Source organism: Grammomys surdaster, unplaced genomic scaffold (genome assembly GCF_004785775.1).
Source record: "Grammomys surdaster isolate TR1022 unplaced genomic scaffold, NIH_TR_1.0 125928, whole genome shotgun sequence".
Lineage (NCBI taxonomy): Eukaryota > Metazoa > Chordata > Mammalia > Rodentia > Muridae > Grammomys > Grammomys surdaster.
The window spans coordinates 845,864-862,961 of record NW_021620751.1 but is presented as its reverse complement, the minus strand read 5'-3'; the positions used below and the strand labels follow the sequence as shown (position 1 = coordinate 862,961).

General features: G+C 34.4%; 1 protein-coding gene across 5 annotated transcripts; it reads right to left on the bottom strand.

Annotated features, from left to right (window-relative positions):
* Positions 1-513: 513 nt before the first annotated feature.
* LOC114608669 (alpha-S2-casein-like A) lies at positions 514-15,578 on the bottom strand. Of its 5 annotated transcripts, none has more exons than XM_028752673.1 (14): positions 15,417-15,578; positions 14,499-14,565; positions 12,886-12,912; positions 12,279-12,305; positions 12,151-12,192; positions 11,400-11,426; positions 10,335-10,358; positions 10,207-10,251; positions 8,614-8,742; positions 6,269-6,292; positions 5,583-5,609; positions 3,442-3,564; positions 1,764-1,809; positions 514-795 (listed from the first exon to the last, which is right to left on the bottom strand). In XM_028752673.1, the coding sequence occupies exons 2-13, from the start codon at positions 14,547-14,549 to the stop codon at positions 1,798-1,800; spliced, it is 558 nt and encodes a 185-aa protein (XP_028608506.1). In that variant the 5' UTR covers positions 14,550-14,565; positions 15,417-15,578; the 3' UTR covers positions 514-795; positions 1,764-1,797. The 5 variants fall into 5 exon arrangements, with proteins under 5 accessions (XP_028608506.1, XP_028608507.1, XP_028608508.1 ...); XM_028752674.1 differs by having other exon boundaries at positions 12,151-12,189; XM_028752675.1 differs by lacking the exon at positions 6,269-6,292.
* Positions 15,579-17,098: the final 1,520 nt, after the last annotated feature.

The window sequence follows — 17,098 nt, the reverse complement described above, 5'->3', positions numbered from 1 at the left end:
GGAGAAGGGACAGCCTCTGGGATGTAAGTAAGTAAACAAATAAATAAATAAGAAATTAAAAATAAATAATAAAAAAAGTTATTACATGTTTTTTAAAAGTTGCTCATCATATCATAGGTACTCAACATTTGTTCAAAACTCCTGCTAGAAGTTCATTAAATGTTTCAGTTCAGAGAGACTTTATAGGTTTATTATCTATGCAAGCACAAAGTATAGTTGTAGTGAGAAATCTTATAGAATTTTGGGGTGAGTTGGGTGTATGGATATAGAAGCAGGAAAAAAATTGAACTATTGGTGCTCACTGATAAAAATATGGAAACAATTAAGGTCAATAAATAAATCTCTAGGCATTCAAATGTATGAGAGGACCATTTAGAGTTAATGACCTAAAATTTACAAAATTCTCCCAGAGCCCTCTATGATTAATTAACTTCAATTTTCATAGAAGTGGTTATTTTAGTGAGAGTGGCCTGGTCTCAATGCTAATCTGAGCAAAAAGATCACAGAGTCAAATGCATTTAAAACTTTAATGTCTTGGCAAGAGATATTTTGGTTTTTATCTCAGAAGTAGTACTGAAAAGACTTCAATTAAACAATACAGTTAATATGGTTCCATAGTCCAAAGCTGGGGCGTACAATGCAATCCACAAGATTATAAACAATACAGAAAATATCCCACTCTTTCTTCTTCTGACTCAGTATTGTTGTCTTTTCAAGAAGCATCTTAGGGAATGTTAATAGTAGGAGATGATGCAATGATGGAGAAACTTGAAGAAACCAATTTTCTACTCAAGCCTGTAAACAAAAAGAAAATAACGGATTATAAAAATACATTGTCATACATATATAATGCATATATAATTGAGATCTGCATGAACATTCAAACACACAGGGTGGCAAAATGTAATTATTTATAATTAACTCTAATTGATGACATAGTAATGACATACTAATGTTGACATAGTAGCTACCTATGCCTATTATTATTGCCTAAATGCTAGTTAAGCATTAAATTTTCTCACAAATTTTATTAAATTTATTCTATGTAATGTTTACAATAATTAAGACACACTTATACTCCCAGATCCACCATTTATTCTAAGGAAAGGATATTATAAATTGGTTAAAAACAATAAAAGATGGAACAGACCTATGTGGCCTAGAAGAGCTGCAAGAAGCTAGGGATTTCATAGATAAGCAATAGAGGAGTGTAGTGGTATATTTGCCCGATCTAGGAATGCAGCTTGTAAGTATATTAGCTGAGTTGTGTCATGGCCATATGGAGTTGGAAATTTACTGATATAAATTTGGCTGGTATAAAAAAATTTTTAAAGAAGGAACACTTATGAATAAAACTTCCTATCTATCTACATCTGTGTGTAGAAGGCTAGACAGATATGTCTTCTGTGAGGAAGACATTTCATGTGAGGTGCAAAGGAATATATCAAGTGTGCATCAATATGGCCATTGATGGCTTTGACATCTTCTGCTCATTTTTATTACTTCTGGTTGAATTAATTCCATCCCCTCAAGGGAACTTTCATATGATTTATATATCCAATTATTATATGCATCCAAGTTATACAAAGAAGCAATTGGTAAATCAAGTATTTATTAGCAAAACATAAAATATTTTTAGTCAAGCAGTGATTCAAAATGTAACTCAATAGTTGAGGTGAGATTTGTTTTTAATCTACTGTTGCATGCTGTTTTGGAAGTGCTGCTGAATCCATAGCCCAGTGTCCATTCCAAACAGCTCTTACCTACAGCTAGGGAGCAGCAGTTAATTGAAGAATCTTAGAAGAATTTCTGAAAGAAGAAGAAAGTACAATACATTTTAACTCTCTAAGAATGTTGGCTTTTACATCGGGACGGGTATGGCCCTCATGCCTCACTGGACAATGACAGGGGGACTGGAGCCATCACAAGGTCCCCTTCAAATACTGGAGGTCAGGCATCTATCCCCACCTTCGCAAGTTTAGAATTGCCACAGCCCTTCTATACTTAGAGAAGGGAGGAGATGTCACGGGCAGCCCTGCTTACACACTGAAGGTCTAAAATCATCCATAGGCCTAAAATCAGCAGTAGGCCTGTCATACATGTATACTAACACCAAGTCTTGGGTCTCTGTGGAAAAACATTGAAACAGATGGCTATAAGCTAATGTAAACAGGCAGCTTTTGTGGAAATTTACAAGCCTGAGTAGTTATAGACCTTGTAAATAGGTAGCCTTGGCAGACAATACCAACTTAGATAAGGACAAGCGAGTCATAGGCAGAGTCATAGTGACTTGTCCCCTGAACCTTCACCCAGCCGATACCCGGTTCTGAAGATATCTGTATTCCCCCTGAACACCCACACTTCAGTGTCATTCCCTTCCCCACATCCTGCCTTTCTGTGTTTATAACCCCTGTGTGAATGAATTATGATTTGAGAAAAAATACATTATAAAAAAAAAAGAATGTTGGCTTTTAATGTAAAGTGTCTCATATATTCTCCAGGTATCTAACATTGAAATAAAGTACAAATTGTACTTTCTGTAATGAAGCTTGTGTAAGGGATGCTTCATGGCAGAAAACACAATCCAAAAAGTAAAAGTTGGACGTACCTTACAGATAGTTATTGTATTTGGGGCTCAGTCCTAAGGACTTAATGTCAGATCACCAATAATTGCACAAACTTTTTGGTTTTGTGCTCCACCTTTTTCTATGCATACCAATGTGGAAAAAGCATAACAAGCCAAAGTCTTCTTAGCAAGTGAATGGAAGTGCAACTACCAAGAACAACTTGGAAATTGCTGTGCTCCTTTAACTTTTGAATATTTATAAAATTAATGATACTCAATGCTTATATCGCAGAAAATAACTATACTAATCAAGAGGATATTTATTCTGAAAATCTGGAGCTGGAGAGATGGCTCAGCAATTAAGAGTTCATACTTTTCTTGCCAAGAAATTGATTTTCATCCCCTGGAGTCATGCTATATAGTTCATAGACACAAATAACTCCAGTTCTCAGGGGATGTGTTACTCACGTGGACTTCCACTCACATGCTCATACTGACAGTCACATAAGCATACATATAAGTAAATATAATAAAAATAAAAGGAATGCATTTTGTCCACGGATTAATCTTTCATTTTCCTGGAAATTACTGCATGTAAGAAACTAAAATAGAATATCAATGAAATTCTTTGTTATTGATGATTGTTACAATCAACAATTACTATTCTTGTTACAATTATAAGTACTTTAATTAAACAATGAACTTAATGCCCTTGGCATTTTAAATGTAAACTGTAGTTTATTTCTATGTGAAACAAGTGTTATTACATCTTATTACATCATTTTTGTGAACCCAATGATTATATTTTATATTATATTTAATTATATTGTTTATATGCTAATATTGTATTTAACCATATTCTCACAGGCACATACCATATAGCGAGCATTTGGGAAGGTGTAACCCTTACTGGGGTACCAGTAGCTCACAGGTATCTGTGGATGAACAGCTTGGGGAATTTGGGGGATGGTGGGCTGTTGATTCTGGATGTGCTTGACCTAAAAGAAATAAAAATGTCAACAACCACTCAAGTTAATCTCCTCTAAGCTTCAAAACAGAGAGGAACAGAAGTTAGTGAATTCTAATGTTAGCTACTTAGACACTTTCTAAATTATCCCTGGAAGACTCTAGACAAAAGTTTTCTAATGTCAAAATCAGCATAACCATTTTTGTGTTGCAGAATGCACTGTTGAATAGAAGATATCTTGTTAAACCACACACAGGCACAGCAATGTGGAAAAGTTAAAGATATTCTGTGTGTGTGAGAAAGAAATAAAAACACTTTAATAAAATTGGTAATTTTTTCCACATGTTTTCATGTCTGACCTTTTACAGTTGGAGGGTGTCAGAATGATTTGTTGTGACTGATTTTTGGGAATTTATGCCTCTGATCTGGTTGTTTAGTCTCTCTTAACATCACTCCTTTGCAGAATTACATTCTAGGATATGTATAGACCTTTCTGAATTACCCTTGTCACATGTTTTATGTGTAGTTCTACTCAAGATCTTTAAAGTTTGCTGAGTTGACTTTACCATGAATGAATACTGAGGATAAATACAACTTCCAACAGGGGAGTCCTAGTTCTTATAAATGTAAAGTCTTATTTTAATATCTGGTGAATGCGTGCATGGTACATCAATGGTTGTGATATGCTGTTATTGATACAGTGGTAGAATTTGCTGAAATAATTTTTGTGTCTTTAGCATTTTGTGACACAGTTTTTACATATTACAAAAATCTTTAGAGTATCTCTTCTATTCTTATGTTTATGTTTCAGTTAAAGATAAGGTAGATAACAAAAATAAAGTAATTAAATGTTGTGCCAGAGTAACAGGAGTGATAGATAAGTCCTCTGACTATAAAGTCTGTGTCACGTCATTGAGGCATTCATGGTCTTAGACTCAGTAAATTGTTACATGGTCTGCTATTGTTTGACACTAATCACCGAGACATCTTAATTTTGAGAAAGAGAAGCTTGGATGAACAGAGAAACTGGGATACAGTTTTACTGTGTGGGTACTTATTCTAAATAGTATAAAATAAAAATGTGCTTTATGCTTAGATCTTTACAATCATCAGATAATTTATCAAGTAATTGATTTTAAAATATAGACTCCTTCATATTCAGAAACATCCATATCAAAATACCAAAATTTTAATTACTTGTCTTGAAATTGTTTTTTAAAATATTTTAATGGGATTGAATGATATGATAATTGGAAAAAGAGATTTATGCATTATATTAATTGAATTATAGACAGGAATCTTCATAGCCAGTAATGTTTATATCATATATTTTGATGTTAATAATATGTGAGGTTATCAAGTTGTTAGATATTTTAACAGCTTAAAAATGTGATCTTTCAAATCAATTAGTTTTTTTTATTTATAGAAAATATAATCTACTTCACTAGATGAATTGCTAGAAACTTTCTTAAGAAATAAAAAATTGTAGCTGGGCAGTGGTGACACACGCCTTTAATCCCAGCACTTGGGAGGCAGAGGCAGGTAGATTTCTGAGTTCTAGGTCAGCCTGATCTATAGAGTGAGTTCCAGGACAGCCCGGGCTACACAGAGAAACCCTGTCTCGAAAAACAAAAAACAAAAAAACAAAAAAAAAGATAAAAATAAAAAAGGAATAAAAATTGTATAAAAACTGAAGGTAAGATAATTAAATTTGCAATAACTCAAAATTATAAAGTATCACCTGACAGGAAAGTTCATATACCAACATGATCATTCTTATGACAGGTGAAGTCAAACCAGCAACAAAGGACTTAAAAAAATCAATGTAAAACATAGAAGGATCAAATATACACAAATACAAACAATTTAAAAAATTCATTGACAAAATCATAATCAATTAAGGAGAAGATTTTAAATGATCCACTAAAATTTTACTTACACATCTAAAATAATCTGTTTTATCAATAGGTCACATCTCCAAGTATGGTCATTCTTCATATTATAAACAATTTAAGTCACTGTACAATCACATAAAAATAAAAAACTTACCACAGCAATGATCTTCTTCAGGATTTCCTTAAAGAAAGCAAACAGAAAAATGTAACACACTGACTTGAACCCTCTATTTACTTTGCTAAATTTATTCTTAGAAATAACCCATCTGCCATAAACTCAAGCGTGATGATTTGTTCACTGTTTGAATTATGTCTGAATTCTTCAAATAATAGAAGCATATATTTACTGCCTTTTTTGAATATAAACTCTAATTGGAGATTGCCTGTTTTACTCATTGTCTTGCTTCCAATCTCTAGAATCTTTTAGATGAGCTAGTACTTGATCGTTACATGCTTCCTAAATGAATGGAAAAAAATTCTGTGTTTGATTTTATTAGCATAACAAAACTTGTTAAATAATACTGTGATTGCTGCAATCTGTCCGTATCTGTGCCTTGATGGACTTTACATACAATTTAAATGAGATATCATTTCAGAAAAATTGGTAACCGTTTACTTAGCTAAGTAACTCTCATAACAATATATTTAAAACTGTCAGCATTTATAACTATGAAAACACTAAATAATAAGATTTCCATTTCTCACAGGAAATAAGAATTTGGTTCATCAAGCTAGTCCTGCAGACTTTCATACTAAGTAAAGAACACTTTTCTAATCGCAAAGTACAAAATTGAAAACAAAGCTTTAAAAGTTTCTGTAACGTTGGCAGCCATGACTCACCTCCACAGAGGAGCTGATGAACTCCTAGAAAGAGAAATAAAAACAATGTATCAAATTATTTCTACAGCAAAACAGTTTTCTTTCTATAGCACTCTTGTCACTTATCATAAGTGAAACATAGGGAATCAAACTAGGTATGTCACTGGATGCCATTCCAGGTGACATTTGCAGCTGGCAAGTGATGTAAATAGGGAGAGACTTTTGAAATCATCACTGATATGAGAACTTGATTCCATTGAGGGGAAGCACAATTTACAAACTGTGGACACAAGTGAGTTCAGTGACTGGTAACTAAGGTGGAAGTTCAGCTAATTTTCTCTCAACCAGTGCCGTCTAAGTCTCTCTTGCTAAATTTGAACATTACTGATTTTGTCTGTTCCCATACAGATTTATTTTTATCATTGTTACATGAAAATTTGTTTCTGTGAATCTAACCTTATGTATAAAATAACAGTTTTAATAAAGTTTAACAAGGAATTCTAGTGCAACATTATCCAGTATTAGACTTTGTTTTCATGAAACAAAAAAAACTTATCTCAGAAGAGGTTTTTTTTCCCCCTATGTTTTAGTGTATGGTCTACCCAGAAATTAAGTAGAATATTCCTTTCTTGGGATAATTTATTTCTATTTGTGCTTATTTTGAAAGAAACTATGTCTTTGTACAATAGCAAGATATAAATGATTCTGCCTTTGAAAAAATATTTTTCTAAATATTACTTATATTTGAGAGTTGCATTAGGATGAGTCTGTAGATGATAACATTGTCATGTTTAGAGTCTTGTCTGGAAGTGTGACAAAGGATGCTGTGGTATTTTAGTATTGTATATTCCATGGTTAAGAAATATGACCTTAGTTTTATAAGTGTTGAAAATAATGGTATGAGGCAGGTATCTTCTAGTCTTGAAGGAATAAGCAAAATAGCTTATTGATATAAACAGCTTAAGAACAGAAATGTGACAAAGTAATAGTATATTTGCCACCTACTTATAACTGAAATTTACCTCTAGCCAAGCAAAAGCGTTCTTAAAAAAGGTCAACTACCAAATAAAAAGATAAGAAGACAATGATTAAGGCTAGTGAGACCCGAGAAGAAATCAATGGTTAGCCGCGAGCATCTGCCTCTGAATATGCCAGGCTCTGGCAGACCTCTAAGAAGACAGCTATATCAGGCTCCTGTCAGCATGCACTTCTTGGCATCCATATGAGCGTCTGCCTTTGGCGACTGCACAAGGGATGGATACCCAGGTGGAACAGTCTCTGGATGGTCCCTCCTTCAGTTTCCGTCCCACACTTCGTCTCCATATTTGCTCTCCTAAGTATTTTGTTATTCCTTCTAAGAAGGACCGAAGCACCTATGCTTTGGTCTTCCTTCTTTACAAGCTTCATGTGGTTTGTATCTTGGGTAGTGCGAGCCTTTGGGCTAAAGTCCACTTATCAGTGAGTGCATACCATGTGTGTTCTTTTGTGATTGGGTTACCTCACTCAGGACAACAATACCAACCAGAGGTCCCAGAATCTAAACCACCAGTCTGGGAGCACATAGGGAGGGACCCATGGCTTCAGTTGTATATGTACCGGAGGATAGCCTTGTCGGGCATAGGTAGGAGAGGAAATCCTTGGTCCTGTGATGGCTGGATGCCCCAGTGATGGCTGGGGAAATTCGAGGCCGGGGAAGTGGGAGTAGGGGTGTGTGGTGGGGGGACATATCCTCATAGAAGCAAGAAGGAAGGGGAATGGGGTAGGGGGTTTCTGGGTGGTGGTGGGGAAATGGGGAAATGGGATAACATCTGAAATGTAAATAAAATATTTTTTAAAAAGAAAAAAAAAAGAAATCAATGAGCTAAAATTTATTGTCAGAGTCAAAGAACCAGGGCATCTGCTACGAGATAGTGTCTTCTTGATAAGGCAGGGAAGTTGTGCCTAGGAATTCTCAACAATAAAGTTGCCTAAATTAAACAGCTAACAGACGGTAACATCAGTTGAGGATGCACACCTGGGTCAGGGCTTCTCATGGGGTTTCACCACTGGAGTAAGAGCTACAGACAGTTAATGATTTCTGTCATAATCACTTGGAATCACACATGAATGCATACTTATGAAAGTTATGCATGATTTATCTTTTCTCTGAATTATTTATAGCACTTTAAAATAGTAATTTGAATAATAATTTCTCTATACTATTTGATTTAATTTGTATTCTAGAAAACGTTATTAAAATGTCGGGTTAAAGGTTTTTACTTTCTGTATTCAAATTAATTGGAACACGTTTTTCAGTTGATTGTTTTTATTATTTTCAAATGACGGGAGCAGTAAAAACAACACTAAAAAAGTAGTGCAGCACTCACCTGGATGGAAATGTTATGGATGGCTTTAGGCTGGGGCCACTGGTTCACACTGGTCTGCTGTTGGTTAAAAGGTGAGCAAAATTGGGGGATGGAAGAAGAAGGCTCCTGAGAAAATGGCTTGATTTTTATCTAGAAGAAAATAAATGCACCAGTATTTATGTAGTGACTTTATAGATCAAGTGTATCTGTAGGAAATCAAATCTCTATAAATATCAAATCTATGCCGGGATGAATGGGCAAAAGACTTTTTTATTGTAAAATGCAATGCAAAAGTGAACAAAGGGAACTTTTAGAATTGGAGAAGTCATTAATTTAGGACTCCAGAAAAGAATAAGTTTTACTGTATGTGAAGGGAAAAATAATACGTAAGTGCAGAAGTTGAGAGCTGTCAAGGAAATTTCTGATACTGCGATTTCTCTTTTTCACATTTGGCTCGAGAAGGTTGATGCCTGCACTCTGAAACAGTGGTGTTTGCACTTTCTTTGCTACAGGACAACTTCCTAATGTCTTACAGCATTACTTTTCCAGAAGGTAAGTGGACGCATGCAGTGGCTTGTATAGTGAACCTATCTCAGATCTCACCCTGTAGTCTCCACCTTTGTTTGGCCATGGCTAGTAGCCTAGAAATAACTGTGTCATTAAGTCAAAACCACATCAGAAACAAACCAAACCAAACCAGAGAAAGCAAAAACCACAAACACACAACCAAACCAAACCATACTAAACCAACCCAACCAACTGGAAAACAAAACAAAACAAACTGAAACAAAACAACCACCACCACCACCACCACGACAACAACAACAAAACCAAGCTACCACATTTACTTTCAGAATATTTCCAGTGAACACAAATAACAATTAAGTAGATGTGTAGAAGAATATTGCTGTATCTTTGCTGAGGTGTCAGTGTCAGATGGGCACTGAAGTGAGAATTGTATCAGAGGAGAACACTCTCAAAAAGGATACAGACATGCTGGGAGCAAAGAGTATTATTAGAAAACTATTTTTTTAAAGCAGGCTATTTTGTCTTATTTTGAATATTTTTTTTAAGAATGGATTTTTTTCTACATGTATAAGATCAATGATTATTATCCTTTATTTACTTTTGGAAACTTTTTCATTGTGTAGCTAGGTCATAAGGTGTTCTTTGACACCTTGACAACCCGTAGTTCTAGTGTCAGTGGAACATCTTGGGGTAAGGAAGAGGTAGTGTGGAGGAGTTAAATAACTACTGGAGGAGTTCAAGTTGAAAAGGATTTGCCCAATTTCAATACTCTGATTCTTTTTTGAAGTACGTGTTTCTGTTGTCTACTGGAGATGGGATTTTTGACTTCAAATTATCTGTCTTCTTTTATTGATTCAAAGAGAAGCATTTTGATTAATTATGTAACTGAGGTAATACACAGATATCTCAAGAAAATCAATTAAAATATTTTTTCGCATTTAAATTTTTTTAAAGTTTTAGTTAGATTACCTGGATCTTGTTAAAATTTCATATTTTTAAAGATAATATTCACATATTATGGTAAAAATTTTGTCAAAATTTGCTGTTATATATAGGGAAGAAAGGATATGATCAAGACAAATTTACCTGTTGGTTTAGGTTGACCTTTTGTTCCTCAGACTGTGCAATATCCTGTTAAAAACATTGTTTATGTCAGAGAGATATGGACAGAACTGTTGCTAATAAAATTACTTAGTTGAATTATAAGTACTTACTTCGCTGACTTCCTCAGAAGATCCCTAAGGGAAAACATGAAAAGTAGGTTTAATCGAATAATATTGCAATAGTTAAATATAAATGATTTTAGTAGAAAGTCAGGGGTAATTATTTAACTATTCACAACCCAGGACTATGATATTAAGTCATGTAGGAGTCAAATAAACTAAATATTTACCAGAACTCTCTTAAGTCTCCTTTTTCCTCAACAAAAATAATAGCATAATTAGAATATATTATACATTTAACACTGTTAATACTACTTTATTCAGCCGTTTTTATTTCTAGACATGAATTGCATGTGAGCGATCAAAAAAAAAATATGAGGCCAGTCATGATGTTAACTCATGCTTGTAATCTCAGCATACTCTGTATCTGAGGGAGTAGGATTTACTATGGAATCAGGGTCAACCTGGGTTACAAAGTTATGATGAGACCCTGAGTCCCTTCCTGAAAAATATGGGAGAGAGCGGTTGTGGGATGGAGAGTGATTGGTAGAAAGTTGGGGGTTAACTAGGCCTCACGGATCTTTGCTCAATGACAGATATGGCTGGAGGCTTCCAGTCTGAGACCAAGCCTTACATTTACAGAAAGGCTAAGACCTGTTTTCTGAGACTTTGGCAGTGAAGAGCTTACGCAGCATCCAAGATCATGGGACTCTAGACTGAGATCTAATCCAGTGCCGCCAGCCCTTTTAAGGCATCCTTCACTCTTTCAGTGTCGCTCTTCTCAACCATAGATGTAGAGGGTATTGTCTATGTACACAATATCTGACTCAAACCTTCTTCTGACTCGAGTGAAATGTTTCTCAATGTTTGATATGAAATCATCATATCAAAGATTTAGTAAGATTTAGAAATTTTAGCACTAACCAGAGTTTCTGATTGAACTACTCATGGAGTTATGACTTCAGTCTATTTAAGCCATAATTAGATAATTTTTGAGACCCCTTTCTTCCACTGAATATTTATATGTGCATCTTCTAGGAATTATCAAGAAACTATAGAACATGATGGTCGAGTCACAATTTCTCAAAAAACAATACAGAAGAAACAATATCTTACCTCACTGGATGAACTGCTACCAGAGTCCTTGATAAATAAATTAAAAATAAGGCAAAAAAAATTGGTGACAAGAAGACAGACTCCTCAACAACATTCCTCAAGAAGCAGCATTTACCTTAACTCTGTATAATATTATTTTCCTACTGGATTACTAATATGCAAAATGAGAAGGGGAGAAATAATGCATTAAATTATGATTCACAGGCATTGATTATTAAGTATATTTTGGGAAATATATGAAAAGGATTCACTTCATCAGGTATGTAAACGGGGTTTGGTAAACACAGAGGAACAAGAAAGAATAAAATTGGTGCAGCTAGGTCACGCAACGAGAGTGGAAATGACTAGAAGGAGAATTGTGAAATGTCTGTGGGAGACTAGTAATAGCTCCTATCAAGTATAAGTATCGTAAATGAATAAAAGTCTCCCATCGTTTTGTCCGTGGTTTTCTAATTTACAAAAATAGGCACAATTACCCCTACAATATTGTATGTAAAATAAGAGAAAAACCCATATTCCTTAGAGAGAAGTGTACTGATACTTTATCTCTACTTTATGGGCTTATATTGAAATAACACTTTGAAAACGTGGCTTAAAAATGAAACACAGCTATTCTTGTTCGACCTTTTCACATTATTGCGTAATTGCTAATTAAGATTATGAAAATGTTGACCATTTGAAGCTAAAAGTTAAAAACAATGACAATCATTTGGACAAATCAGCAGCGCAGATATTAATTAACAAATTTTACCTGTGTTGTTTGGAAGAACACATTGTTGTCCTGCTTATACTTCTGAAAAGAAATAAATGGCATTAGTTTATAGCCATACATATTGAGAGTATTTTAGAATATATTTAATGTAAGAAGCTATGACTTACTCCTGGGTAGATGCTGGCAGATGATTCCTTGGAAAAAATAATAATAAATATTACTTGCAAAATCTTTTACCTGTACTATTCAAATAAATATTGATGAATAGTGACTATCTAATACTTGAGTTTTACAGTAATGAGTTTTGAAATGACAACAGCAAGCAGGGAGGAGATAATTTTACTTTTTCTTCTTTATTTTTTTAAAAACAAATATTTCTTTGGTGTTTAAGTAAACTCATGGCAGGAGTCCCATGTTGGGTACCATTGAACTGGAATCTGTTAGTGGGAAGAAGAGAGAAGCGGAAGTGTCTAAGTTCAGTACTTCAGGAGTTGATGCAACAAGGTAACAGGATTCCTAACACGATCAGATTCCTGTGCTAACATCAGACTCACTGAATTATGACTCCACCCACATGGGGGAAAAGTACCTACATTTGATGCTGTTGTATGTTTTGGTTTAATTTCCACATAATTTTTATATCAATGGATGATACATTGATTTTTTTCCTATGGTTTTATAATGGCATTATTGCTATTCATAAAAATCAGAATGAGTAAAAATGTATAATTGCTATTAGGTACAAGAATTATTCTTCATAATTAAGTCTCTTACCTCACTGGAGGATTTACCCTTTGTCTCCTGTGTAAATTAAAATAAGCACACATTTAACATTTATGGCTTATTTAAAATGACAAGGTAAGTTCTTTTTCTACTGCTTCAGACAGTAAAATTTCAAACAAAAGCTGAGGCAGGTATAGGTACTTGCTGTGATGATATCCTGAGTATATCCTCCAGAACCCACAGGATAGAGGGCAGGAGTTACCTCCTAATTCCTACAAGCTGTCCTCTAACTTCCTCATGACACACACACACACACACACACACACACACTCATACACACACACACACACACACACATACACACACACAAATGAATTAATAAAAATGGGTTGGTTAAGAGAAAACCAGTTTCTTAGACAAATTTATTATAACAAGACTTTCTTTGAAAAGTTCTATAAGTCTCAAACATCAGTATAGAACAACTTAGACACAGTGCTTTTGAAGATCTTGAGCCATTATTTGCTAATTACACCAACAAACTTTTAGCTGGTTGGCATTTATTATTTAGAGGAAATCGTTTAGACTAATAATAAAAATTAAAAAAGATACTGATGTTGTATAATATTTTCAAATCATATATTGTTTTCTGAATAAATTAGCTTCTTTATTCTAGAGTTAGAGTTTAGGTTCAGAATGAAAGTAAAATTATTGTTACTATAATATATATAGACTGATATAAAAACTGTGAAAATAAAGTATTTTAAAATGCATTATATACTATGTGCTTTGCATTACATGACGTTATTATTTGTCCCTTTGCTACTTTTATTTTTTGGTAAATATGATACTTTCAAATCCAAGCTTACTAATACTTATACTCCATTCATGCCCCCTTTTTGCTGTGTTTATGGTGTGTGTGTGTGTGTATCTATGTGAGGTCAGGGACATGCATTCATACGTGATCTGAGTGTCAGTGCCTGAGGTTTACATTAGACATTTTTCTTGGTATCGTCTTACCTTAGTCACTGGGACAAGATTCCTCTGCTGAATTCAGAGTTCCCCAATATGGGTTAGTCTAGCAAGCCTGCTTGTTCTGAAATTCACTGTCTCATTGTCTTTGCTTTTCAAATGCTTGATTTCTAGGCTGGCAGCTGAGCTGCCCACGGGGTGATTTATATGGGTCCTGAGACTCCAAATTCCATCCTTGTCCTTTTGTGCCAGGTGCTTTATCTTCTGAGCCACTTTGCTGTTTATGTCCTCACTATTTTTTTTAATACTATTTTTTAATAAAAATGAAAAACCTCTCTCAATTCATTGACTATTGGCTTTGTTAGTCCAAATTATGGTTATGGAGATTCTTTATACTTCCAGAACACATTGTAAGAAGAAATGGCTCTTCCAGGCAACAGCTAACTAAAGTTACAACATACTATGGAAAGAAAGCGACTCCTTTCTTTTGTTGTTTACACTCTCTGCATTTTCTCAGTGTTGACAATTAGTAGCACCCTGGAACATCACATAAGGTCAGGCTAATTCTACTAGTGATACAGGCTCAATCTCTACTGATTGTTGCCGGTGACTGCAGCTTTTGCATATAGTAAAAGATTCATTCTTCTCATAACTCAAAAAGGAAGCTATAGCAGCATGTAATACTGTCCACTTACATGCTTTGCCAGAGCAACAGCCACCAGGCAGGCAAAGATGAAGAACTTCATGGTTATTTATTTGTTCCTATAGAAACATGCAGACAATTAATAATACATCTTATCATTGAAATTGTGACACATTTATTTATTCATTTTTATACACATAATAGATAAAGGTAATGAAGATCAATGAAATAGGATATCTTGGGGGAAATTTATAACTACAAAGAAAAATATCACAAATTATTTTGAGCCCTTTCTTTTGCCAAAAGGGCATACGTTAAAGCCAAATTGCTAAAATGTGGATAATTCATTAAGAGACTATCATCAATTCCTAAAAGTAATCTCAACAGGTGGACCTTTTTCAAATAATGATTATTAGGAGGATGAAATATAACAGAAACTCTTTCTGAAAGTAGGTTTTAGGTAAACTAAGGCATAACACCCACTCTCTAACATAGAAAAATAGACAGAAATGAGATCTGTCTGAGACTCAGGGTTCTGAACATTCTGGCTATATTAAGGCTAGAAATCTGAAGCTGAACCAACCACTGAGTACAATCAGTCTTCATCTAACATGTCTTTTGGATGAAACCTGAGTCCACTCTCTCTGAGATCATGTTCAGCTAGAGCGATCTCTAATATTACAGCCATTGAGAAGATTTGTTTTAAAAGCCAAATTATCTTATTCAGTCCTGACTTCAGAATACAACCTCAAGATGCAGTGTCATAATACACCTTTTAGAGTCAACTTTTTAACTACTAAAATTTAAAAGAAGATAAATGACAAATTTGTATAAATTTAAAATACTTCAAGCAATGCATTTTTAACTATATCTTGATTTTTATTTTGCTGGAGAGAATTAACAGACTTTGAGACATTTTTTTTTTTTTTTTAGTATATACTATGAAAGAAAAAAAGATATGAAACATTACCTTGCTTCCCAAATAGAAGAGGAGAGGACTAGGTAGACGATGAACTACAGTGGGTAGACTCCATACTATTTAAACCATGTTCTATTGTCATATGCTAATTTGGTGGTTTCAAATACCTGAAAAGACATTTTAATTCTAAGAAAGCACTATGATTAGAAATTGTCTTTCTGGGATTTGTTTCACAGATTCTAGGGAGTCCTAAAACAGTTTGATTGAGAACACGATAACGGGAGATGTGTGATGGTTAATTGTATTTGCGTGAAGGCAGACTTGCCTGTTGTGTGAGATAATTCTCTAATTCTAGTGTCTTCAAAACTTTCTTTATTATTAGATTGTGAACAGGAGACACTTGTTATCTCATTTCCAGTTTTTGAAGTTTAGCTCATTATTTTATTTCACGTGTATGTGTGTAGTCCTGAGTGCTTGTATGTGTACCATGTGCATGCAGGAGCCTTCAAAGTCTAGAAAAGTGATTTTATTCAATGGAGCTAGAGTTACACGTAACTGTGAGTCCTGTTAAACAAACCAAGGTCCTTTACAGAAGTAAGAAGTATTCTTTTTTCCCTTAAATTCTTCTCTCATACAATACATTGTGAAAATAGTTTTCCCTCCTTTACCCCTCCCATCCCCTACCAACTCCACCTCACCATCTCCCCATAGAACCACTCTATGACTTTTCCCTTCAGAAAAGAGCAGGTCTCCCAGGGATATCAGCAGAGCATGGCATAACAATTTACAATAAGACAAACTCTCATATCAGGAAGAGGATCCCATAAACATGTAAAAGGGTCAGAGGCAACCCCCTCCTAATAGAGCCTTTTCTCCAGTCCCACAGTCTCATTTCTGGATACTATATTGATGCAGTCATACTCTTATTTGAAAACATGTGAAAGTTTATGTTTCTGTGACTCCTCATCTATTCTGACTAAGAATTCCGGTTTTTGAAATTCTCTCAAAGAATGGTAAATATTTATACGCCACTTAAGACCAGTTTAAAAATTTCACAGAGCTATAAAATAGACCACAAATATCATACAAAATAATTCCTTCCATTACCTCGAGTCTATTTCTTTATATACTTAGTTAAAAGAATATACAAAATTATGTCCAGTGTATGTTGATAACCTGGGTAATGATTCAACAAACCATTAAATATATTCTGAGAATTCTGTATACATTGAATCAAGCCACAAGCAAAAATTTTAGGTTTTATGAGATAGATACTACAACTGGAAGGACGACATAGAAACATACATTTTTATCTCCATTAGGTTTGGTCATGACATGTTCTAAAGAGAAAACTGACTTGGAATAAAGAGATAGTAAGTTTTTGGAGATATGGGATTCTAGGTAGCAATGTGCCCAGTAAGGCCTTCCACAGCAGAATATCACCTGGGAGATGGAAGAGATTAAAACAGGTAGGTAGATGACAGAGAGGACTTTGGCTCAGGCCTGAAAATAAGACCACAGCTGGGTCTTTTAAGACAACTAAGAGAATGGTGTGTGTAGAAGAAAATAAAAGTCCTTGGCCTGAATTCAGTAGAGCTAATACGGTTAGAAAATGAAATGCAATTATGTTAGGACACTCCTAAGACTTCTCAGGGTTTTCATTATGAAATTACACTTTTGTACCTGAAAGCATGTCTGAGAATAAATATACTTGATTTAACAACTAATAGAAC

Bases quoted from the DNA above. Each gene is read 5' to 3' on its own strand.
- LOC114608669 (XM_028752673.1), bottom strand. From the start codon at position 14,549: ATGAAGTTCTTCATCTTTGCCTGCCTGGTGGCTGTTGCTCTGGCAAAG. The intron at 12,913-14,498 runs GTAAGTGGACAG...TAATTTACACAG, and splicing joins CTGTTGCTCTGGCAAAGCAT to GAGACAAAGGGTAAATCCTC. The intron at 8,743-10,206 runs GTAAATTTGTCT...ATTTTCTTCTAG, and splicing joins AGGTCAACCTAAACCAACAG to ATAAAAATCAAGCCATTTTC.